Source organism: Dama dama, chromosome 9, assembly GCF_033118175.1.
Source record: "Dama dama isolate Ldn47 chromosome 9, ASM3311817v1, whole genome shotgun sequence".
Taxonomy (NCBI): domain Eukaryota; kingdom Metazoa; phylum Chordata; class Mammalia; order Artiodactyla; family Cervidae; genus Dama; species Dama dama.
The window spans coordinates 59,425,395-59,449,745 of record NC_083689.1 but is presented as its reverse complement, the minus strand read 5'-3'; the positions used below and the strand labels follow the sequence as shown (position 1 = coordinate 59,449,745).

The 24,351-nt window shown below is 44.1% G+C and overlaps 1 protein-coding gene across 1 annotated transcript in view; it reads right to left on the bottom strand.

Moving 5' to 3' along the window:
- Positions 1–23,646, bottom strand: part of SH3RF2 (SH3 domain containing ring finger 2) — a 144,467-nt gene extending 120,821 nt beyond the window's left edge. The window contains exons 1-2 of the mRNA XM_061151638.1: positions 23,462–23,646; positions 21,830–22,319 (exon numbers count right to left, since the gene is read on the bottom strand). Coding sequence (XP_061007621.1) covers positions 21,830–22,207 — 378 coding nt within the window. The 5' untranslated portion in view covers positions 22,208–22,319; positions 23,462–23,646. The remainder of the gene's footprint in view (positions 1–21,829; positions 22,320–23,461) is intronic.
- Between the last annotated feature and the right edge of the window lie 705 nt (positions 23,647–24,351).

The window sequence follows — 24,351 nt, the reverse complement described above, 5'->3', positions numbered from 1 at the left end:
TTCAGGGGGCTTGAAAGGTAGATACAAGTGAAGGTAGGAGGGGGTTTGGTGCTTAATCAGCCTGACAGGACTGATCAGTTTAGTAGTTTTTCACTATATGAAAACAAATTCTCTTCTGCCATAGTTTTAAGGTATTGTGCTCCATTTGCTTCCTTTTTCTTCCGTCCTTCCTCTCTTTCTTCCTTTCTTTATTTTGTGTTCAATGTGGTTATGATACCTCCCAGTATAAAGTTTTTCATTTCTTACCCAGCTGAGCTTAATCTCTTCATTCTTTGGACCTCTTTTTTATTGGGTAAGGGGAAGGTTTATGCCAGCCCACAGCTAACTCTATAAAGTCATTCATTTTTTGTTTATCCATCCACCCATGAATCCAGTATTTATTTTGTGCAAGCTATAAAAGAAAGAAATAATTGGTTACACACACACAACAGAATATTATTCACCCAAAAAAAAGAATGAAAAAATGTCATTTGCAGCATCATGGATGGACTTAGAGATTATCATACTAAACGAAGTAAACCAGAGAAAGACAAATATCATATGATATCTCTTACACATGGAATAAAAAAAAAATGACACAGAGGAACTTATTTACAAAACAAAAATAGACTAACAGATATAGAAAACAAATTTTTGGTTACCAAAGGAGAAGAAGGTGGGGGAGGGAGGGATAAATGAGGTATATGAGATTAATAAATATAGACAACCACATATAAGACAGATCAACAACAAGGTGCCACTGTAGAGCACAGAGAAATATATTCAGTATCTCCTAATAACTTACAGTGGAAAAGAATCTGAAAAAGAATATATAAGATAGACATTCCATTGTAAAAGGGTTTTCTTTTCTCTACACCCTGTCTAGCATCTGTTATTTGTAGACGTTTTGATCATGGCCATTCTGACCCGTGTGAGGTGATACCTCATTGTTATATATAGGGAATCATTTTGCTGTAAACCTGAAAACATTATAAATCAACTATACTTCAATTTAAAAAAAAAATTAAGAAAAAAAAGAAGTGGCATTTGAACAGGACCCTTAAAGTGTGGGCAGGATTTTGATACACTCAGCTGTGGCGTGGTGAAAAGGTTGGATGGAAAGTCAGACAGTTCAGGGAAATAATAAAACATTGGGAGGTACTTGGTATTTTGGTTTGTTTTTGCTTTTAACTGCCATGCATAACAGTTAATCCTAAATAATACTAAAGATGTGCCCAGGATTTAGGTGTATTCTTACTGAGATGTTTGCACAGGCTCTTCTCCTTCTGTCAGCCACCTTTTCCTTTATTCCCTAATAATTCTGGCCCAGTCCCTGTAGTGCAGATGGCTGACCCCACCCTGCTTTCTGTGGCCACGTGACCTAGTCCTGACCAGTCAGAGTGCTCCTTACATCCCACCCACAGCAATTTCTCAGAGGGTCTCATAAGACCCAAGGCAAGCTAATTAGCATCTCTGGTATAGAGTTGCAAGGAGAATACCCTCAGTTTCTCTAAGAGTAACAGCCTTAAGAATGTTGTAGAGTTTGACTGCCAATATCTTCCTCCTGGAAAGAACTTTTCTAAGAGTGAAGAAAGCAGTGGCAAGTAGGGCAGAGACAGAGAGCTATGGAATTCAGATTGCCATGAACCCTCAGACCCTGCCACTCCTAAGATCCGTTCTTCAAATCTCCGTGAAACAACCTATCCTCTGGTCACTCTCTCCCATTTTTTTTTTTTTTGCTTAACTTAGTTTGGCAAGTTTTGCAAACTGCAACTGAAAACATCCTCACACATAGAGCTGATAAACTGTGTTGACACAAGGGAAATTTTCTTGGATAAGCTGGTCTAAACAGTAATAATAAAAATTGACATTTCAGGTTGACATCTGGTTTGGCCAACTTCTCATGCTTGATAAGTTGACGGCTTCAATCAGCAACTTCAGTTAAAATGATAAAACCACTGTGGTTATAAGACAAGGCTAAGTAGATGCCCTGACTTTGAATTCTTTATACCAAAACCACAAAGTTCTTTTAACCGTGAATCACCATTATTATTTGTATATTTTAGGGTCTTGATTCCTTTCATTCCAGAGAATTCTGAAATAGTTCCCTATCTGCACCTAGGATTTTCTGAATGTTTACTTCATCTGCCTCTGAAAGGTTATCTCTTTCTCTGGCTCCCTCCTTCCCCACAGGGAGAAAGAGGCAGGATGGTCTGGGGAAGAGTCAGCGAGCTTTCCTGAGAAATGAGAAAACTCTGATGACTCAACACGTGCTGGTTTCTATTACCAAATTAGGGAAAGACTGTCACAAGTGACAACTAAAGATAACCCTTTAAGGAATTTCCCTACTACACTCTTTTGAATTGACATTTGACATGAAGCAAAAAAAAAAAAAAAAAAAAAGATGGATGCAGATGCAGGAATACAGTGGTTCCTGAAAAATCCTACTGTCTTCAAAAACCATACCAGTTTACCCTCTTCATTTTATCTCCACAGGCAACTTTCCAAGAGTCAAAGCTGTGTAATGCTCACTGTTGGAGGATGTGTTAGCAAAGCTAATTTCAGCATCTGTATAAAATTTTCCATCAGTGGCGTGCTGCTATCAAATATCACGCTACCTGTGAAAGCTCTTTGAGGGACTGCATTTTAACTTCCTGCCTTATTTTCAGTGAAACTGAGAATTGTATTTGTCATCTGCCTTGCCTATTGGACTCTTTTTGATCCCAGTTTTGACCCTACTAATGTATCTTTAAGTGCCGATATCAATTTTACATGCTGTTAATGTTCTTCCTAGGTAAGAATCTCATCTTCTATTTCAGCAGACTTCCTTTGGTAAAAATGCCAGGTTTCCATTTATCAGAAATATTACATCCCCCTTTTTCCCTCTGCAAGAAGAAATCAGACAGCCATGAACGTTAGACATAAATGAGTTACGTCAGCCTGCCCACCTTTAAACAAAAGCTCAGGGAAGAAATACTTTAGATACAAGGAAACCAGAGGAACACAGGACTTTAATTTCATCTTAGTTTAGTCAGTATCAGACACAAAGGAGTCTTGGGATTTGGAATCAGGTATTATTTGTTAAAGTTTCAGGATTATTTCAGTCCAACAGGTATTTACTATGTGCCTGGCAAAGAGCTGGACACGACTGAGTGAGCACTCATGCACACAGGCACTGAGCAAGGTGGTGCTGGAAAAGAATTTTCTTTCTTTCTGGGGCTGTGGAGCTAGAGCGATGTAACGCTCAGCTGTCTGCTGTCATGTTTCTTGTGGTATGTGTTCATGATTTTTTTGAGTGCCATGTATCTGAACTCCCTTTCTATGTTTAGAGAGTCACCCCCCTTATGAATTTTAGCGCATGGGAGAAACTGCCTCAAAATTACGAAGCTGTAAATCCCTGCTTTATCAGTACCACTTTCAACCAGGGGCCAGGCTCTGTCAGTGACAGAGATCTGACTTGGACTTCAAATTGGGAGTGAGTGACACAAGAAGGCACCCAGGGAAGACTCATCTCCACTTCTGTGGGAAGGTGGTGGGCATAATACAAAGGTGACCTCCAACTGCAGTATCAGGAGGAGGGTCATGGTCGGGGCGGGGGAAGATTCAGTGTTCAGTGTCTGCAAGGTCCACCCTGGAAGTCAGCACTTGGTCATCTGAGGTGGTGTTCCTGGCAAAGTGGCTTCAAGTCAGTCTTTGCAGCCTTTTCAGAAATTCTGTGAATTTAGTAATCCTGACTCTTACTTTTATTACTACTACCTCTACACCTTGTTTAGTTGCTCAATCATGTCCGACTCTTTGTGATTCCATGGACTATAGCCTGCTAGGCTCTTCTGTCCATGGGATTTCCCAGGCAAGAATACTGGAGTGGGTTGCCATTCCCTTCTCCAGGGGATCTTCCCAACCGAGGGATCGAACCCTAGTCTTCTACATGGGCAGGTGGATTCTTTATCACTGAACCACCAGGGAAGTACACTATTACTACTACTACTATTATTATTTGCAGTGGATTCTCTTGTTTGCAACTAGGAACCCTGGGGGATGCACCTTCTTCCATCCACATTATGGAGAATGTTGTTTGTAATTGGGGAGAATAATGCCATTATAGGGAAAGAAGTGGAGTTATGATATAGGAGTGACCTGGCAAGACAATCTGGGTCCTTTGAGGTCCTGAGACCAGCTTTCTGATCTTCCCGTTTCATGAGTTAACAAACTCCCACTTCTGTTTGAGCTCATTTGAGGTGGGTTTCTGTCACTTGCAAGTAAAAGAGTTCAGATGAACACAGATGAAAGCAAATGAATATTATGTATCAGGAGGCTCAAAAATATTCATCCCCTTTGAGCCAGTAATCACTTTTCTATTCTTTGGAAATAATTTAAAATGTTTAAAAGACAAAACCAAAATAGTGGTTGCGATTAGGCAAATGGTTGCATAAGAAAGGGCTTTCAGAGAACAATATCCATGAAATTAGAGCCACTTGATGTCAATGCCAGGCTCACCTCTTTCATACCTTTTGTTTCACATAGGAAAGATTTTTCTTTCACTGCCATCCTAGCATTGTTCTATGTCTCTCTGTGTAGTTTGTCCCTTGTTCTTTCCCCCAAGTCTTTAGAAATTGCCTCTTCAGGCTCCAAATTGGCATAAACTGTAAGACTGTGGAAACGTTTACATGATTTTCAGCCCAAACTGCACCTGAGCGCAAGAGGTCTCAAAGTGCCCTTACCAGGCCACGCTGCAAAACACTACACGTGATCTGCATGTGCTCATGTTTCTAAAGGAGTACTTTATGCTGAAATCTGTTTTGGAGGCCTCCGATCCAAGTCCAGCAAACTCATTACAATGGCCTGGGCAAGAGGCAAGGCAGTTAAAATACAAGGTGCTCAGGCCAAGATTCAGAAAGCCTGTCGTTGCTCCTGCTGTCTATTCACAGGTAAACTGTGTAGCCTTGGCTAGTCTTTTCTTCTTGCTAAGCCTCAGACTCCATATTTGTATAGGAGGCGGTTTCTTACGGTCCTTTTCAGCTCTCAGCACCTGTGCTTTATGATTCCTTACAAGGTGGCATTTTTAAAGAAAGCCTGAGATGAACTTGGGTTAAGAGCACCTTTTATGTAACACCAGTCTCGGTCAGGCCTCAGGCAGAGTCATGGGAGGAATTCGTTTGGATGGGTTTCCCCCTTGAAGGAATCTGTCTTTCTGAGTCCTCAGAGTCAAGTCTCCTGAAACAGCACCTAAGGATGCAAGCCTGACATGGCCCCAATTCTGCTCCTGGCTGGGGGCACCCAGGGAGTTGGTCTGAGTTCTGGACACTGGCTCTGGACAACCCAGTGATTCAGACTTTGTTGTTAGTGTTCAGTTGCTAAGTTGTGTCCGACTCTTTGCGACCCCATGAACTGCAGCACGCCAGGCTCCCCTGTCCTTCATTTAATATCAAGAACAGGCATTTGACACAACATTGTAAATCAACTAAACATCAATAAAATAAAATAAAAACAACCATTTGAAAAGACGAAGCTGACTTACAGAGGAGGAAACTGAGGCTCAGAGAGTGTCAGTGATAGCCAGCCAGTGAAAGAGCTGGGATCAGACTCAAGTCTTTTGGCTTTAATGCCTGTGCTTTCCCCTGTGCCTGACTGACATTCTGCCAGTCAACACCACTGACCAGTGACAGGGGGACATGGGGCTGATCCTCACCTCCTCTTGGATTTAATGTGACAGTAGAGCACCTTAAAGTCACCAGGGATGACCACATCCAGCTTTGTCTCTTGATCTCTGTGATACCCTAAGCAAATTATTCATTCTGAGCCTCAGTCTCCCTACCTGTAAAATGGGATGAAGGTAAATGGTATCTATATTACACAGAAGTTGCAAGAATTAAATGGAAGTGCTTCACATAGTGAGTTTTCAGTGAGGTTTCAAGGGTCCAGTTTGCATGCCCAAATCCATCAAGTTCCACTGATTCTACTTCCAAGTGTATTCTCAAACCCATCCACTTCTCTCCATCAAACATACCATCTCAGTCCAGGTCACATATCCAAAAGACTCGAAATTGCTCTTCTATTCAGTTGGCCAAAAAAGTTCACTTGGGTTTCTCCATAACATCACACAGAAAACCATAAATGAAAATTTTGGCCAACCCAGTACTTCCATTCTTATTCCCTAGAGATTCACTTCCCATCCAAGAGCCAAAGTACTATATTAAATTGAAAATCAGGTCAGATGGTGTCTCTACTTTAGTCTTTCTCATTGTATCCAGGATCCGAGTTCCCTTCTTGACCATGGCTTCTTGGTCCCTGTAGACCTTCCCTTGCAACCTTTTCTCATGCCTCTCACCTCACTGCTTATCGTCCCTTAGCCAAGCGGGTGTTCGGTCAGTTCCCCAAACTCAGCGAGTTCCTTCTGGGATCAGGCTCATGATGTCCTCTATCACCAGAACCCATCCTCTCCTCATCGCAGAGCTGCCTTCTTTTCATCACTCAGATCTCGGCACAAACGCCTCCCCTGATCAAGGATCTTCCCTTTCATCCTCTGTTTCACATCCGTGTAGAGATGAAAGTTAGTTTATACAGCAGACACTTGGCACAATTTGTGTTATCTTGGTTATTTCGTGTGCATGTAAGTGGCACAGTTAGTGCTCTGCCCTTATCTTCTCAGGTCCCATTCCCATTTCTGTGCAATTCAGCTTCACTTCCAATACCCAGCACCTGCAGTTCTGTTGGAAGACTTCCCTTGAGCTCCCAGAACATACTGTGCCCCTTGGGGTAGCTCTTAACCAATGACTGACAGGTATAGGGGTTTAAATGCTCCAGATCTCTCACCTCTTGGCCACGATAATTCTAAGGTCTCAGTTTTACATTGTTTCCTAAGGGCTAAGTATCAGTAACCCACTGTGGTGAGTGGCTTCAAAACACACCTTAACTAGTCACCTCTCTCTCCTGTATGAGGTCCCACTCCCTGATCAATGTCGTCATGCATCCCAAATGATCTATGAGCACTCAACCCTCATGTCAGAGTCTGATTCCTGGGGGAACCCAACTAAGACCATGGCTTTTTTGTTCTTTTATCCATCCCAGGAGAGTGTACATTTTATGTCTATCTTGTTCATGGTTATATCCTTGCTGCCTAGTTTTCTGTCTGGTACATAGTGAGAACACTCAATATATAATTTTGTAATGAGTACCTACTAGTGGTATTACTACTGCAATGTAGCACTTTTTCCTTTCATTGAATTTAGTTTATACCACTAACCTACCTTGCTTCATTGGTGGCTCAGATGGTAAGGAATCTGCCTGCAATGCGAGAGACCCAGGTTCGATCCCTGGGTCAGGAAGATCCTCTGGAGAAGGGAATGGCAACCCACTCTAGTATTCTTGCCTGGAGAATTCCATGGACAGAGGAGCCTGGACAGCTACAGTCCATGGGGTTGCAGAGTCGGACACAACTGAGCGACTAACACACATATCTTGCACCCACATAATGTTACGTGTTTCTTCCCAAATGTACAGAACAAAAAATATTTGTCTTCCACAGTACTTTCAAGAGTAGCATTCCTGTTACAGTATTGTTTTAGCAAGGTTTATTATGGCTGGAGGCTCTTTACTGGAAGAGATCTCAAGAGACATTCTCTAAGACTGTGTCATTGCTTCCTGAAATTCCAGCGTGGAGATACTTCAGAGATCTTTTATAAGACAGAACTGCTTATGTTTTAGATAGTTTAAGCAAAGGGCACCTGGATCCTGTACCAGCTGCTCCCAGGAGAATAAGATGGACAACTATGCAAAGACAGGGGCAATAATAACACTAAACAATAGCAAAAATCACCAACATGTAGGAATGTAAATTTGTGTAGCCACTGTGGAGAACAGTATGGAGGTTCCTCAAGAACCTGAAAATAGAACTACCACAAGATGCAGCAATTCCATTCCTGGGCATACATGTGAAAAATACCAAACCCTCTAATTTGAAAAGATAACATGCACCCCCATATTCATAGCAGCACTATTTACACATGCCAAGATATGGGAGCAACCCAAGTGCCCATCAACAGATGAATGAATGAAGATGTGGTATACATAAATACAATGGAATATTATTCAGCCATGAAAAAGGATGAAATTTTGCCACTTGCAACAATGTACAAGTTGTGTCCCAACTCTTTTGCAACCACATGGACTGTAGCCTTCCAGGCTCCTCTTTCCATGGGATTTCCCAGGCAACAATATTGGAGTGGGTTGCCATTTCTTTCTCCAGGGAATCTTCCTGACCCAGAGATTGAACCTGTGCCTCCTGCATCAGCAGGTGGATTCTTTACCACTGAACCACCAGAGAAGCCTTGAAAAGGGAGAAATTTATGCATCTTTTTCTTTAAAACATAAATGCAAATACTTCTGAATCATTTCCATATTCTGTAAAATCTTTGATACAGTGGAATTCAGAGACTCAGAGAATCTGACTTTTTCTTTAACCATAGTAACTGCTAACATTTACTAAGCACTCAGATACATTTCATGTCACAGGGCTGGTTCTCAGCTAAGCCAGGATTAAAAGCTGACTTTCCTGAATTTCAGGCTCTATTTTTCACCACCTATAATAGACCATTTTGCCTGTCCTGATGACAGGTTTCTGAAAGGAATGGAGCATAAATATTTTGTTTTAACTCTGTTTAACTTCAAGAAAAGCAGACCAGCTTTGGTTCAAAGCCTGACATGTCTCCTGATAACGTATCTCCCCAAGGTTGCTCCCCTCCACCCCTGCTACTCCCACACACTTCTTTCCTTGATCAGCTTCTCCCTTTCCTCCTCCTTCTCCCTGGTTTTTGTTGCCCCTGTCTACATCTCCCATGTGTCTTTTCTACCTTTCTCTATCCCTACCTTTCTCTTTTCTCTGACTCCATTTCCTCCTCTCTTGTCTCCCTCTCTATTCCCCCACTTAGACGCATTTCTACTACTTAAACCCTTCAATTTATGACCAAGTGGCATCCAGTTAAGACATAGCACATCATGCACATGGAGCTGGATTGGTTAGAGATTACCTCGTCCTCTGGAAGTCTATCAACTACATTAGAATGCTGGTGTTGGTGCCAACAGGAAGTGACCAGCAATGGCAGATGGTGCAGGGCTCCCTGGGCTGCCAAGGGAGCACCATAGTTGTTCTAGACACCGTAACTGATCTGGTTAAGAGCCCAGTCATTGGATGTAGGCAAACCTGGTTCAAATCCTGTCTCTTCCTTCATCTGTAAAATGAGAAAACATCATGGACTTCCAGAGGTTGTTGGGAGAACTCAAGAAAACCATATTTCTTTCACAGTGTCTGGTGCATGGTGTGTGCTACGTGATGGTCATAATTATTAAGGTGCTAATAAGAAATGTCCACCTCCCCTCTGGCTTCTCTCTCTTCTGGTCCCACCTTCCTTGCCCAAGCCATCAGGACGAGCATGCCGTGTGATGGAATTTGCCTGATTCTCTAGGCTGTGGGACAGCAAGTAGAACAGAGAAGTTAGAAAACCTAGGACCTGTCTCAACCACAAAGTTCTATGATTGTGGGGGAAAAAAAAATCTTAGTTATTCAAAAACTTAAGAAAACAAAAAAATAAATAGAAACACGCATGCATGCTAAGCACGTCAGTCATGTCCAACTCTTTGTGACTCTATGGACTGTAGCCAGCCAGGCTCCTCTGTGCCTGGGGTTTCCCAGGCAAGAATGCTGGAGTGGGTTGCCATGCCTTCCCCAGGGGATCTTCCCAACCAGGGATCGAAGTTGTGTCTCTTATGTCTTCTGTATTTGCAGGCAGGTATTTTACCTCTAGTGCCACGTGGGAAGCCGCCCCCCCCCCACCCCCCGCCGCCGAAAAAAATGTATTTAATAGCAAATTCTTTTCCTTGCTCACACAAAGGGAAATAAAAGGAGTAGATGGAAAGTGTTCTTTTTGTGAAAATACAGGCTCCTGCATCCTGGCCTTTTTATGATCTCTCAAGAAGAAGAAAACACTGCCATCTCCTTCTGTTCTTCAATCATTCCATTCCTTCTTCCTTCCAGCATGCAACCAATCTTCTTGGATTTCCCTTATCCACAAAAGTTCACCACTCCGAGGAAAAACTTGAAATCCAGAAGATTACCTCTCCTGCTTCTCCAGAGGGCCAGAAAGAGAAGTTTTCTCTTTTGCCCCTCCCTTTCTCTGCCATTTTGAAGAAAAGCCCCAAATAAGATTTATGGCAGCCCTGCCTTTCTCCCATCCAGGCAGCTCATTAATGTCACAGCCAAGCACCCTTCCTGAGCACAGCTCTGCAGAGATCTATTCCTGCTCCATGCCCACTGACTCTGCCGCATTGCCTTGGCAACCAATTAAAATACTCCTATGTGTGTGGCGATATCATCCTTAATTCTGCAAAACCAGGGGAACCTGCTCAGAGGAATGCACTTGCCAGTTTTGCTGTTCTCTCTATCTGACTCCATACTGGTCTTCCTTTTTCCACCTTTGAATCCCCTGCAAGCACTTACGTGCCATTCCTAACACACCTGGCCTTGAGTCAAGAAACACCCTGGTCAACAAGACAGGGGCTGAAAGGGATCTGGGGATGAGATAGCGGGGATGTCTCCTTTCCTCTTGTCCCAGGGGAAAACACCAGGGCCTTGAAGATGCTGAATCTAACTGCAGTTTCTTGCATTGTCACCAACACTAGGCATTCAGTACTTCAATATTTATTGAATGCTGGTTGCATTTCAGGCACTCTGCGGGGTACAGAGAAGACAAGACACCCCCTTACCCCAGGAGCTTACATATGCTGGGAGGCTGGAGCGTAGCCTCTGAAAGCCCGAGGAGGAAGCCACGGCCGACTGGCTTGGGCTTTGGGACAGAGGGCTAACTTCCTGGAGGAGCAACGGGGACACTGAGATGGGAGAAAGGGCTGCAGCCGGCCACATGGACCAATTTCCCAGTTAGGCAAGTGGTTCACACTGGGAGGTGGCTGATACCCTTACCCGGGGGTGGTTCGCATCAGGCACCCTGGGAAATATTTGCCTTATTTCTCCTTAGGTTAACAGTGAATAATACAAGCTCTCTCATCAATCCTCTTGGCTTTCCATGTTGTGAGTGTGAATGGCAGCCAAAAGGCATATTTTTTCAAATCAGCAGTGTGGGGACCATGATGCCAGGACTCATTACCCAGTGTACATGCCTCTCAGTGTATTTTGAGGTTTGCAGTCCTCAGTGTCAAGGGTTGCTGTGAATGGTCAAGAATAAGACTAGCTGCAGGGACTTCCCTGGTGGTCCAGTGGCTAAGACTCCACACTCCCAATGCAGGGTCTGGAGTTCAATCCCTGGTCAGGGAACTAGACCCCACATGCTGCATCTAAAGTGTTTGCATGCAGCAGCTAAAGATCCCAAGTGCCACAACTAAGACCCAGTGCAGCCAAATAAAGAAATAAATAAAATTAAAAACAAACAAAAAAAGACTAGCTGCATTTAGATCTTCCCTGGTGGCTCAGTGGTAAAGAATCTGCCTGCCAATATAAGAGATGCGGGTTTAATCCATGGGTCAGGAAGATCCCCTGGAGAAGGAAATGGCAACCCACTCCAGTATTCTTGCCTGGAGAATCCCATGGACAGAGGAACCTGGTGGGCTACAGTCCATGGGATCACAAAGAGTCAGACATGACTGAGTGACTAGACAACAAGCTGCATTAAAAAAAATAAAATGTAACTTCAATAACTACCCTGAACACAAATACAGGAATGCTCAATTTTGATCTGCAGCCATTTTCTCCCATTGTGTTTTCTTATATGAACACTTCTTGAGCACAAACCTCTTATGTGTAAAGTAGACAGAAATGGTAGCAGTCATCTCATATTTGTAGAGTTAAGTGAGATTCTGTAGATTCTGTAGTAAAGAGTGCCTGACTCAGTGCCTGACACAGAAGTCCTTTGTTTTAACACTTATTACCTGCCTCGTAATTATTATCTTACGTGGCTGCCTCCCAAAAGTCCATGAGCTCTTTAAGGCAGGGTTTCAGCCATTTTGGTGAATTATTCTGCAAAACCTGTTTTCCTGGGTCTCTTCCATGTGTACATGTTAATAAGAATCATATATTATTTGCTTTTGTTCTTCACTAGAGCTTGGCACTGGGTCTTACTCATAAAAGGCATCCTGTATATGCTTGCTGATTGAATGAGGCATAGGAAATAATAATAATGCCTCACAATTATTATCAAGAAGTAGTATGTGTCACGCCCTGTGCGAAGAACTTAACAAGGGTTGTCTTGACATCCTCCAAATGAAGCCACGATCACTGTTACCCCCATGTCTTCAATGCAGTAAAATAGCAGGCTGACCGCAGTAAGCGTGGTAGTGCTTTACAAGTTAACCGACCTGGATGAGTGCGAGCAAACAGCTCACCCTTACTCGGAGCGTACCTCGTCCAGACCGGTGCTAAGCACTGCACAGGGATTGCCTCACTGAATCCTCCCAAGAACCCTAGGAGCTGAGTTCCCTATTTTCATCTTGTAGCTGTGATGCTCAGAGTGACTAAATAACGACCAGAAGCACACAGCCAGTACACATGAATGAAGAGCCTTGGTTCTGAATCACAGCGTTATCTTGTTTGCTTATCTCATTGGAAGTCTAAGGTCAGAGCGGCAGAAAATTACAATATATATTTAAAAAATGATACTAAAAGACTTATTCCTCTTACCCAGAAAGAAGTTTAAAAATATACATGTGAATATCTATTTGTCTATCTGCACACACACACAGACACACACACACACGTACACATACACACCAGGAGGCAATGAGAGGCTACTAATTGGTACAGAGTTTCAGTATGGGATGATGAAAAGTTCTGCAGACAGACGGATAGTGGTGATGGGTGCAGAACAATGTAAATATACTTAATGCGACTGCCCTATACACACAAAAATGGCTAAAAATGTCAATTTTATGTTCTATATATTATATACATGTATGACATAGGTTTGTCAGCCTGAGAGGTGCAGGAGCCATGTTCCTACCTGAAATGCTGCCTTCCTTCATGGAGGCGGCCAGGCCAGTTTAGCACATAACTCGCTGGCAAATTCTTCTGATGCTTCATCCTTTCTGTCACTGGGGCTAAGTGTAAATTAACTCATCATGAATATTTTCCCCACCATCAGAGGAGTACATAGCATTTGTGGATTCCGACACAGGAATTTGGTCATATATGGAGATACATTTCCTATCTTCTTAGGGTCAACAATTCATGAGCTAAGTGGCTTTGAACTTGGCCCACTATGTTTTCTGGGCAGTACTGTCTGTCACCCCAAAAGGTATTTAATAAGGTGTTTCACCTCCAGAATATTTCATCCACCACGTGGCTTTATGCCTAAAATAATATGCTGCTTATTCCTCATAGAGCTTTCTCATGGCTCAATTCAGGAAGAGTTCATTTCCACATTATGAGGGGTTATTATTCCATGACTCCGTAAAGTCTACCAAAAACGTGAATGTGTTCATTCATTAATTCAAAAAACATTTGAGGGTTCCTAATCTGGGCCAGGCTGTAGGTATATGCTCCAAGCATGGTACTGAGACCCAGACCCAGGACAAGTTGCCTGTTGTGCTGGTGCTTGGATAAAAGATTGGAAAAATGACAGAGATCTAAAGTGAACTCAGCTGCTATTTGAGTCCTGGAGTCTGAGCCCATGAGCATTCCTGTGACGAGCTTTCAATCGTGTGAGCTTTCAAGATGGAGCCTGGCACGTAGCAGGCCCTTAGAAGCAGTCTGTTGAATGCCCTGGCTTCTGAGTCAGGCGTCGGGAACAGTGTGACCCTGGCGCTGACACAGACCCAAGTTGCAGGAAGCAGCTCATGACGAACAGACTTGCCTTTCCCTGCCCTGTGTTCTACCCCTTGCTGTGGATGTGCTGGCTAGCGTTCCTGCATGCTGGGGTTGTCAGGTAACCTAACCATTTCAATGAAAAAGAGTGGTCTGTCTGCCAGTGAAGTGGAAACTGCTCCTCAGTTTACCCAGGGAGCTTGGCCACCTGTTCAGAGCAGAGACATCTTGTCTGGCTGCTCTGAATCCATCAGGTAGATACAACCCATAGGCCATGTGATGACATGGAAGCAGACACAGAGAGACTTCATCACAGAGTAATTGACATGTGCCTTCCTAGTGGTGGTTTTGAAGCAGATAACCAGTCACGCCAACTCCTCTCCATCTCTTTCTCCCTCTCTTCCAACTTCCATTCTGTTCAAGATATCTCATCTTTCCTAGCCCCCGTGTGCCCAGGCTAGACCCTGCCTTTTCAAGCCCTGACTGTGTCCTTCGTAACCATTAAAATGCCCATTTTTTAAAAGGAAGTTTCTTTTTTTAGCCAAACTTCATTTCCCTTAAACTGAACCACCTCCTCATCTGACATTTTCATAAACCATTGTCTTTTGAGTCTAAGACTTCTTTGTCTTAATCACTTTATTGCGTTATAATTTATATACCAAAAATGTACTCTTTAAGTGTACGATTTGATGAATTTAGACAAACCTATATAACACCACATAAAACATTTGCATTACCCAAAAAGCACTATAGTTTGCCATTTCTGGAATTTTATATAAATGGAATCAGACAATATGTACTCTTCAGTAAGACAGTCCTTTTTTCACATCTTAACATTTCTAAAATTGGATGTATCTTACAGTGAACATCTAATATAGTAGTTCTTTTTTTATTCCCTGTAGGGCTATAACTAAATAAGGTATCTTATAATAGATAATATCTTTAAATCAGGGATATGTATGTATATATTTATACACATATGCTTAATACACGTATCTAATTAGTTGGTTTTACCACCAGACAGTAAGCACTGGGAAGGTAGAATCTTTCCTTTGTCATGTAGATTCCCAAAGTACCTATGGCTGACTATTGACAGAAGCTAGGGTCCAGTAGTTAAGATTCTGTATTTCCAATGCAAGGGATGTGGGTTTGATCCCTGGTGGGGGAACTAAGACCCCATATGATGTGTGCATAACCAAAAAATAAAATGATAGAAGCTAAATAAATACTGCAGAAAGTGGTGGTAGCAAGTTTCAAACAGTTTTCCAAAAATATCTTCTAATGACAAAAACTTGCCTACAACTCTTCTTGGAATGCATCAATAGTCTCTAATTATAATATGGATTCTCTTTGAGGGCTCAGCTATCTCTGCATTAGCATGAGACAACATTTCCCAAAATTTGTTCTGTGGACAATTAATATAACTCAAGGCACTAATAAAAGTGTTAGGGTTACCGCTGTCACAGGAATTTGGGAAATGTTTCTTACCATTGTCCGCTACTTGGAGATTCACCATTCTTTAGTACTAAAAGTACGGAAAAGTCCTGCAGCAAAGAAAAAAGGTTTAACTCTGTTTCAACCTGAGGTTTCTTTGACTCTGGAGCTTTATGGAACCTCCATTAACCACTTACATAATACAGTTTGTCAAAGACAGGTCTAACACATAAGCATAGATTCAAAAATGAGAAAGAGGAACTTCCCTGCTGGTCCGGTGGTTGATAATCTGCCTTCCAACACAGGGGACACAGGTTTGATCCTTGGCCCGGGAACTAAAATCCCATAAGCCACAGGGCGACTAAGCCTGAGCACCACAACTATTGAGCCTAGGTCTTCTAGAGCCCACGCTCGGGAGCAAAAGAAGCCCCTGCGTGATGCAACTTAGAGAAATCCCCCGTGCCCAACGAAGAACCTGCACACCTCAACAAAGACCCAGAGCAGGCCAAATGAAATAATAAAGATAAATTAAATTAAACAAATGAAAAAGGGGGAAGATATTGAGATTGAAGAGAACCATATGTGAGCTGGTCCCTGCTCAGCCAAAAGCTATGCAGTGGCGTCTGGAATGAGATAGATGGGGATGCTCTGCATGTCAAGGGCTGAACAAGCACTTTCCCTTGTTCCATAATCTCTTCATAGTATGAAGGGACACGTGGGCAGACAACCTTTCCTAAGAGGCATCGAAACAACACAAAATATGCACTGACTAATCACTTAGGTGACATGCCCCAGTACACGTGATGGATAATTGATGTTGAGTAAGGAGAACCTACTGCCCCAGCCATCTGCTTGGGCCATCTCCGCCGGGGGATGCACTGCTATTTGTCTACGGGCCAGATACCTCTAACTGATGAGAAAACTGAGGCAGTTATAGAATAGTTTGCTAAAACAGAGAGAAGCCCACCCACAGGAATTACCCTGATTGCTTAAATGATGGCAAAATCCTTCTCCAAAATAGCATTGACCCAATACACACAGACATGAAGGGACATCAGAGCGGGCCAGGTGAAAATCAGGTAGAGACTCAAAGAAATGTACAAGCGCTTCCTTTCATTTTTAAAAATGTTATTTTAAACATTGTCATAAAGTGAAATTGACTTTTTCCCCTCTTGGCATATATTCATATGAATGTTAACACATATATAGATTCATTTAATTGTCACCACAAACAGGATACAGCATAGTCCCTCCATCCCATAAAATTCCCTCATGCTATCCTTTAATCTTCTCCCAACCCATAACCCCTGGTCACCACTGAAAACCACACTTTTTCATCACTGTAGTTTTGTGCCTTTGTTTTTGGGCTACACCACTTGGCATGTGGGATCTTAGTTCTCCCACCAGGGATTGAACCCATGTCACTTGCATTGGGAGCGTGGAGTCTTAACGACTGGACCACCAGGGAAGTCCCTAGTTTTGTCTTTTCAGGGAAAACCCCTTTTTCTTTTGTTATCCCCTTTGCTTAATTTTTGAACAGAGGTCTCTGTATGTTTATGTGTGGGTACAAAGAGCTCCAAATCCAATGCTTCAAACTTTGTCCTCTATTGTTACTGTTTTGTTACTTAACATTTACCATAGTATACTAAGCATTTTACATACATCATCTCAATGTAACCTTATGACATACGTACACCATTAATATTACCAGTGCACAAATATGGAAACTGGGGATCAGAGAGGTTAAACGACTTGCCTGAGGCCTCACAGCTCACAAGTAATTGAATACCAGCACAAACTCAGCTCTGTTTGACCACAGTCCTTAAACAGTAATCAGTAAAATGGGGAGGACTGTAACTAAGAAGGTGGTATATCGACATAGGTTGGGGGTCAAGTCATTTTGGAGACATATGGTTTTGTAAAAGGTTTGCAAAGGTGGGAGGGGCTGGAGAACTATCTGGGTCTCCTGACTTCTCAAGCTTGGCTCCTCCACTTGCCACATCCAGGCCTCGCTGACCCACTGCCATCTGCCTGCTGTCTTCAGGGGCTTGGGATGATTTAACTGCCTTGCAAATTTAGCAGAGATGACCATGTGTGTCGCAGCACTGCTGTAGGACACAGCAGCTGAGACCCAGGAAAGGGCCTGGATGCCTTTTGGTTTCTCCCCAGCCTCAATTCACCCCTGTGCCTTCTGACCTCATTTTTTCATCTCAGCTGCTTGCCACACCAGCTGAAGAAGTTTCTAGGACACAGCCACCTGGTCTGTGTGCTGGAGGTGGCAGGTGTGTTCTCGCTGAGGTAGGGCAAGCAAGACAGGAATGTGTGTGGTTGGCATGATGTTTAACAAAGAAGGAAGAGAGTCTGGCCCTGCAAGACCCAGGGTGGCATCATTTGTGTTGGGGATAGAAAGATGCAAGGGAAAGGAAAGACAGATGCTAATGAAGCATTGGCAATGCTGGGAAGGTGGGCCAGGTTGTTGCTCTGTGTATGGTGTTTTGCTGAGCTCACCATTTGGGGAAGAGAAGCTGGCTAGCATTGTTTTCTCCTAGAATCCATTCTTAGCTCCTAAAGGGTCTTGGAAATGAGCTGCCAAGCCAGCACATGCTGAGAGGAATCACACATCTGAATTATGGCATCACATCCTTTGGAGACACACATACCAACCAAAAACCAGGGTACCAAGGACCATCTCTGCAGGACACTTGATTAACAAGAGAGATGGTACATAATTTAGCATGGAAAGTCTTGAGTTGCTTTAATAACAATAACAATACCAGCTAAAATTTATTGACCACATAATATGAACCAATCACGGTGCTACGAGCTAAGTGACATGAATTTTCTCGTTTATTTCTCTCCAACAACCCTCAGAGGTAGGTACTACTATTATCTCCAGGTTACAGAGGGGAATTGGAGGCTGGCCCTGAGGTTCATCCAAAGTATGCAACTATCGAGAGGCAGAATTAGAATCTGAAATCTGGCTTTTTCAAAGCCTAACTTTGCAAGTTTTTAGCTTCACTGCTTTCTTGCCTGTTCTAAATCAGAAATATTATTAAAGGGTAGTGGAGGAAAGAGGGAGAGTGATCACCAATTCAGAAGCCCATAACCTTCTTGAAGATTTGCAGAGTTCCTTTGGCTCGGCCACAATGTGGGAAGGAGTGAGAACCAGTGGCATCAGCACTGACACGGGTCCTCCAGGAGTCTGGTGATCTTACCTGCTTGGCTTGAAATGATTGCATGCTGTAGAAACCTACAGCCATTTCTCAAGTTTTCTTTTTACACAACTGGCTGGGGAGGGTTTTAGACAGGTAGGCACAATGGACTATTTTTTTTTTCTCTCTTGGGTTGGCACTGTGAAGTGTGGCTCTTGGTTCCACCCTGGTATACTGGCTAGCACAAAAAGTACCAGGCCTCTCTGAGCCAACAGAAAGATCTCGATGAGCTTGTTTTTTAGATGAGGCAAGGTGAGCAGAACAGACTTGGACTTAAAAAGCTCCTGAACAGGAAATTAAATGAACTCTTTGAGAACGCCACCTTAACACTCAGTCCTCTGGAAGAAGTATTTTGCAAAATGGTACCCCGTGACAACAGGTTGTTTATGCCCTATTAGTAGAGTACTTTATACTTAGTATTATACTGGCCTGGACTCCTTGTAGACTCAAATTCAATAATAACACCTATGACACTCTTCTGCAAGGACTATCACTCCTGCTGTGTTTTGTAGAATGTCTCATGCACGACAGGGCACAGTGAACAGTCAATAATAATGTTTACTATGATAACGATCTTCCAAATGCCTTTCATCTAAGGATCTCAAAGTGCCTTGAAAACACTCATTAGTTAAGCCTCACCATGGCTCTCCACTCTTATAATATATTTTCCCATTTTACAGAATTTTAAATTGAGACCCAGCAAGCTGAAGTGGCTTGCCCACAGTCATATAGTCAGTTTAAATGAATGATAATGATGATGCTTTGCATTTATCCAGCGTAGGTTTTCTAAGGTGATATGAGTGTGTTGTAAAGATAATGTTTACACTATCCTGGAGGAAGAGGGGTAGCAAGTATTATTAACAGTTGACTGGGTTGGGTAAACTGAGGCCAAGAGGGCAAGTAGCTTGATGAGGGTTTGACTGAGGATGTAAGGCCACACCTCTGTCTCTCAGAACAGTGTGTAGACTCTCAGATAATCTGCAATTGTCTGAACCCAGGGATGCACCATTGCTTTCACACTTCAGGAAAGGCAGCTAGATTTGGGGGGAGTAGAACAGGATGCAGAATTATAGCTGTATTTATGTCCAGGAATAGTTTGTTCACATCCCCACTGACAGAGTCAAAAGGGATGCGATGAGCCACACGGAGAAAGGTGGGCTCAGGAAAGGGAGGAAATGGGTGAGGGTGTGGAGTGGCCCCTGGCTCTGCCCTCTCATAGAGCATCTTCACTAAACTAGGTGCTGCTGGAAAGCAGGGGCCCTCAATGGCTTGGTTTGTTTCAGCCTCACGGCAGGACTCCAGTGCAGCTCGGAGGATGGGCACAACCCCGTCACTGGCCCCTTGGTCTGCAGTTATGGGTCCTCGTGAAAGACTTCTAGGGACACACAGGATCTTACTGGCTGTCTCTTATTCCTATAAGAGAATAAGATCTCTAGTTCCTATAGCTCCCCATGCCAGGAGGGACCTGGGAATTCTCTGTGGTTCAAAAAGTAGGTAGCTGTGGATCCATCTGTTGCTACCTTTTCTTAGCAACATAGCCACATCAAAAAGATGAAAGCATGAACAAAAATATGCAAAGGTGATAGAGGACTTGCCTCCTCCCAGTCTCCCAACACTCTCTGAGTGATGGATGATACTCAGCCCTGCGGGGAGGCAAGTCAGACTTTGCAGGGTGAGGGAGGAGAGAGGTTGCTGGGTCTTAGGAATTCAAAGGGAGATCTGCTGACCCGAGATACAGCCTGATGCTCTGTAAACACAGCCTGCCTGAGAAAGCTGGTTCCCCTACTCCTCCTTTTCCAAGCCTGTGGATTCTGATTGATGGCTAGACCTAGGGCTAATAAGGAGCCTGAAAGGAGGGCGCCAAGCCCTTTTGTGGAATGTGTTCTCACACACAGGCACAATGGCAATAAAAAGTCTGCTGTGAAGAAATCACACTGATGCCCGGTTTCTTCCTGCTCTCCTTTTGGAAAGTTTCCACATTACCCTGCTGCATGGGTGGCGTAAGGGTGCAGGGAACCCAAGAAGTAATAGGCTGTTGAGAAGAGGATTTGAGAAACTTATCCTGAATGCACACCCGAGCCTATTCTCCTTCGATGGGAAGGAGTCTGGGGAAGACCCTCCCACCCTCTGCTACTCTTCACAGTGGGGAGTCATGGTTAAAGTTGTGGTTAGCTGCCAGGGTTAAAGCTTGCTTTATGTGGCACTTCACAGAATTTCTGAGTATGCCAACCACCCAGGACACGGCATGCCATGCCCACCTGGACACACTGACTCTGGGGTGACAGCCACTAATCTTCCTGGAGCCACAAGGACCATGATCTTCTCTCGAGTTATCCCCTTCCCCAGCTTCCCAGAATGAGGCTCACAGGCAGGTCACATAAAGTCCCAAGGATGTGCCCACAGGGCTGGACAGGACGATTCACGTTGTCCAAACACAAAACGCATTACTGGGTGGTCTCCTGCGGCTCACCTGGGGTGCTTCATTTTTCATGGCGGGCTCTGATGTGCATTTTCTGTATGCTTTATTCATTTTGTAAAGTAAGACACATCTTCAGGTCTCCTGTACATGTCGGTTGTACTTCACAGCCCAGCCTTTCCTGTCAATCACTCCACCCACATACGTGCTTCTTTCCCTATCGAACTTTGTGTATCCAGTGTCTTGATAACTTTGAGTGATTGTGAATGAGTGTTGTCATCATGGCACTTTATGATTGGGAGTGGAAGGATGGATTTGGGTAAAATGCAAACAAAACCTGACATTTAGTAACTTCTCTGAGATCTCAAAAGTGACAAGCAGTTGGATTTGGTTTTCTTTTTTCTCATCTTCTGTGCATTTCCCATGCCCTGGTTTGGCCTGAGAACAGGAGAAATGAAAGACCAAGAATATAATCAAAGGACTTCCTGGGTGGTCCAGTGGTTAAGAATCCACCTGCCAATTCAGGGGACATGGGTTCGATCCCTGGTCCTGGAAGATCCCACATGCCAGTAATAACTAGGCTGTGCACCACAATTGCTGAGCGCAGGCTCTATAGCCGTGCTTCCAAGCAAGAGAAGCAGCTGCAGCGAGAAGCCTGCACGCCACAAAGAAGACCCAGTGCAGTAAAAAATAAACAAATGCATAAATAAACAATCAAGAAGGCTTTCCATGTTCTACACCTTCTGGACTAGAAGCAGGGAGGACCTGGGTAGCTTGAAGAATTTTAAGAGTTCCTGATTGGACTGGATAGGCTCATGGTTCCACTGAGTCTCCGTGTGACAAACCACCCACAGAAACTTATCCTCAGGGAATCCTCGGCAGCGGCCTTTTGAAACAGAGCTAAAAGAAGAGAAGCCCCAACTGCTGGCGCACATAAACCCAACCTCCAAGGAAACACGAAGGAACAGATGAGATCTTTCTTACCCCATCCATGTGGATTCTGACGTTAGGCACCAGCCGGAAGGGACTGCACTGCGGACCTCTGGGGTGAGTCCTGCTCCTCCTGCCGTCCTGCGGGGTCAGCACGCCGGGCCGGCGGAAGGACCCCCCCCTCCCCGAGGCCTGTCCGGCCCGCACGCCGTCCAGAAGGCGCACAAGCAGCAGGTTGGCCGGTAGCGCCTCGATGCTGCAAAACACCAGGGTCCTGCACTCGGGGCACCTCAGCTCCTTGTGCGCCTTGAAAATCCTCTGGAGACATGGCTTGCAGAAGGTGTGCTGGCAAGGGAGAACTTTGGCGGTGACATCGAGCTTTTCAAGGCACACGGGGCACTCCAGAAGATCAAGTAACGTCACGTCATCCATTTTATTTTAAAACTCCAGTCCTGACCTGGAGGGGCAGAGTCCACATGGTCGGGTCAGCTGAGCCAGTGGGGCAGAGACAGGGCTTCTTGAGAGCGTCAGGATGCCCGCTTGTCTGAAGGAGAAAGGAAGAGGGAAAAAACTGTGACTGCCTTCAGAGGTATATCCCACCTACAGGAGGCAGAGCCTCATAAGGCGGTTCGCAGGGACTTGGTTTCCGCACCCAAGTTTCAGATGACTCATTCTGATTCAGTGCTAGCAGGTAGAGACCTCGACTCCTGCCTGCTGGAGGATGCGAGGGAGCAGCCAATACAGCTTCTGACTGCTTGCTGGACTAACTTACTCATTGCTTCTCTGTGAGCAAGGCGGGAGGGGGGAGACAGAACTGACCCGGGGCTCCAAGGATGAAGCCTTCTGGTAGTCCGTCTGATTCATGTCAATGTATGGCAAAAGCCACTATTGTAAAGTATGTAGCCTCCAACTAATAAAAATAAATGGGGAAAAGAAAAGAAAAGAAAAGAAAGGCCCCTCAGGATGCAATTTCTCTTAAGCTATTTTCTCTTTCCCTTCTTTAAATGTATCTGTTATCTGCATCACACTGACAACAAGCTGTTTACATAAGGGTATGGGAATCTCCCGTAGTTGTAGAATTCTGCCCTTCCCAGTACATCTTCCCCCTTTACTTTGTTCAAGCAATGTACAATTTCTACAAGAACCTAATTTTCAAAAATTGTTTTGCCTCAGCTCCAAGCTGTGGAGCTTGAAAGTTTTTTTCTTTCTTGACGTTCCTCTTTTTTTGCCTTCTTACCTTGATTATCTTAGCCTCAGAGACACTATCCCTCCCATAGGATAAAGTTGCACAGCCTGTTTTGTTACTTTGACAACTGTTCTCAGTTTCGACTGAAGCAGATAGGAATTTGGGATTGTGGTCACAACCTGCAAGAACCAAGATGGGGCAGCGTATACAGGTGTGTGTGTGTGTACGTTTGTGTGTGTGTGTGTACCTGTGTGTGTGTGTATTCTGAAAATCATCTTTGTTCCAGAAACAGTTTCCTTGTGGATGTCTGAGAAGTCCCCTCTTAAGGAGAGTGGCTTGGGAACAGGTCCCAGTCCCTCTCAGCGGGAGGGTTGGCACAAGCCGGTGGCCGCACTGGTGGAGACAGGCAGACAGGACAAGCCAGGCTGAGAGAAGGCACCCGGCCTCCTGAGACAGCTCCAAAGATGTCAGCACGCGGAGGTGTGCGGGGGGCCACTAACCTTGAGCTTGCTACCCGGGGCTGAGTTCAGCTCAGCACGGTCCCCCTCGACGCTCCGCCAGGCTCCCTCCACCGGCTTCCGTTTCCCCTGGAGCTGCTGCCGCTGGCGCCGCTCTGAAAACTTTAACTCGAGTCTCAACTCATTTCAGGGATCGCCTTACCCAGCCCAGTTAACGCTTTCACCTCCGTTCTGTCCTTTGCGCTTTCACACTCTGCTACGGATCCTTCCTTTGTGGGAGTCGATTTCAGGGAAAAGATTACAAGGGGGCAAAATACAAGTCAATTTACTCTAAGGTTAAGTTTATATTTCACCTTCCTCATTTTCTGTCCTTTCCTGGAAATTGAAACACACTCAAGTTACGAACATGCCAAGGTGATTGTGTTTATTTCAAACCTTTATGAGGATTTCCTGAAAAGTTCAAACATATTAAGGTAGCTGTGAACACAAAGATAAACCGGTCACCTAAAAAGTACTGCCCTATAAAATCAGTCAGTCCTTGAACTGTGAGATTTGAGATGGACTTGAGCGATCTATTTGCTCAATCTTATGAAATTAAAAAAACAAAACAACAGTGCTGTGATAGTCCAGACACATTCTTGAAAAATCAAAGCACAGGAGGGCTTTTTAAAAAAAGAAAAGTAGAAATTACCTGGTGGTCTAGTGGTTGGAATTCTGAACTTTCTCTGCCAAGGGCTGGGTTTGGCCCCTGGTCGGGAAGCTAAAATCCCACAAGTCACCACGCTATGTAGCAGGGGCCAAATAATAATAATAAATTTACAAAGGTAAAAAGAAACCGTAATATTCCAGCTTCCCTTACCCTACCCACTGGAGCCTTTTATAGCCCCAAATAATGCTTATACTTCTATTTCTTGATTTATCAATAATATATT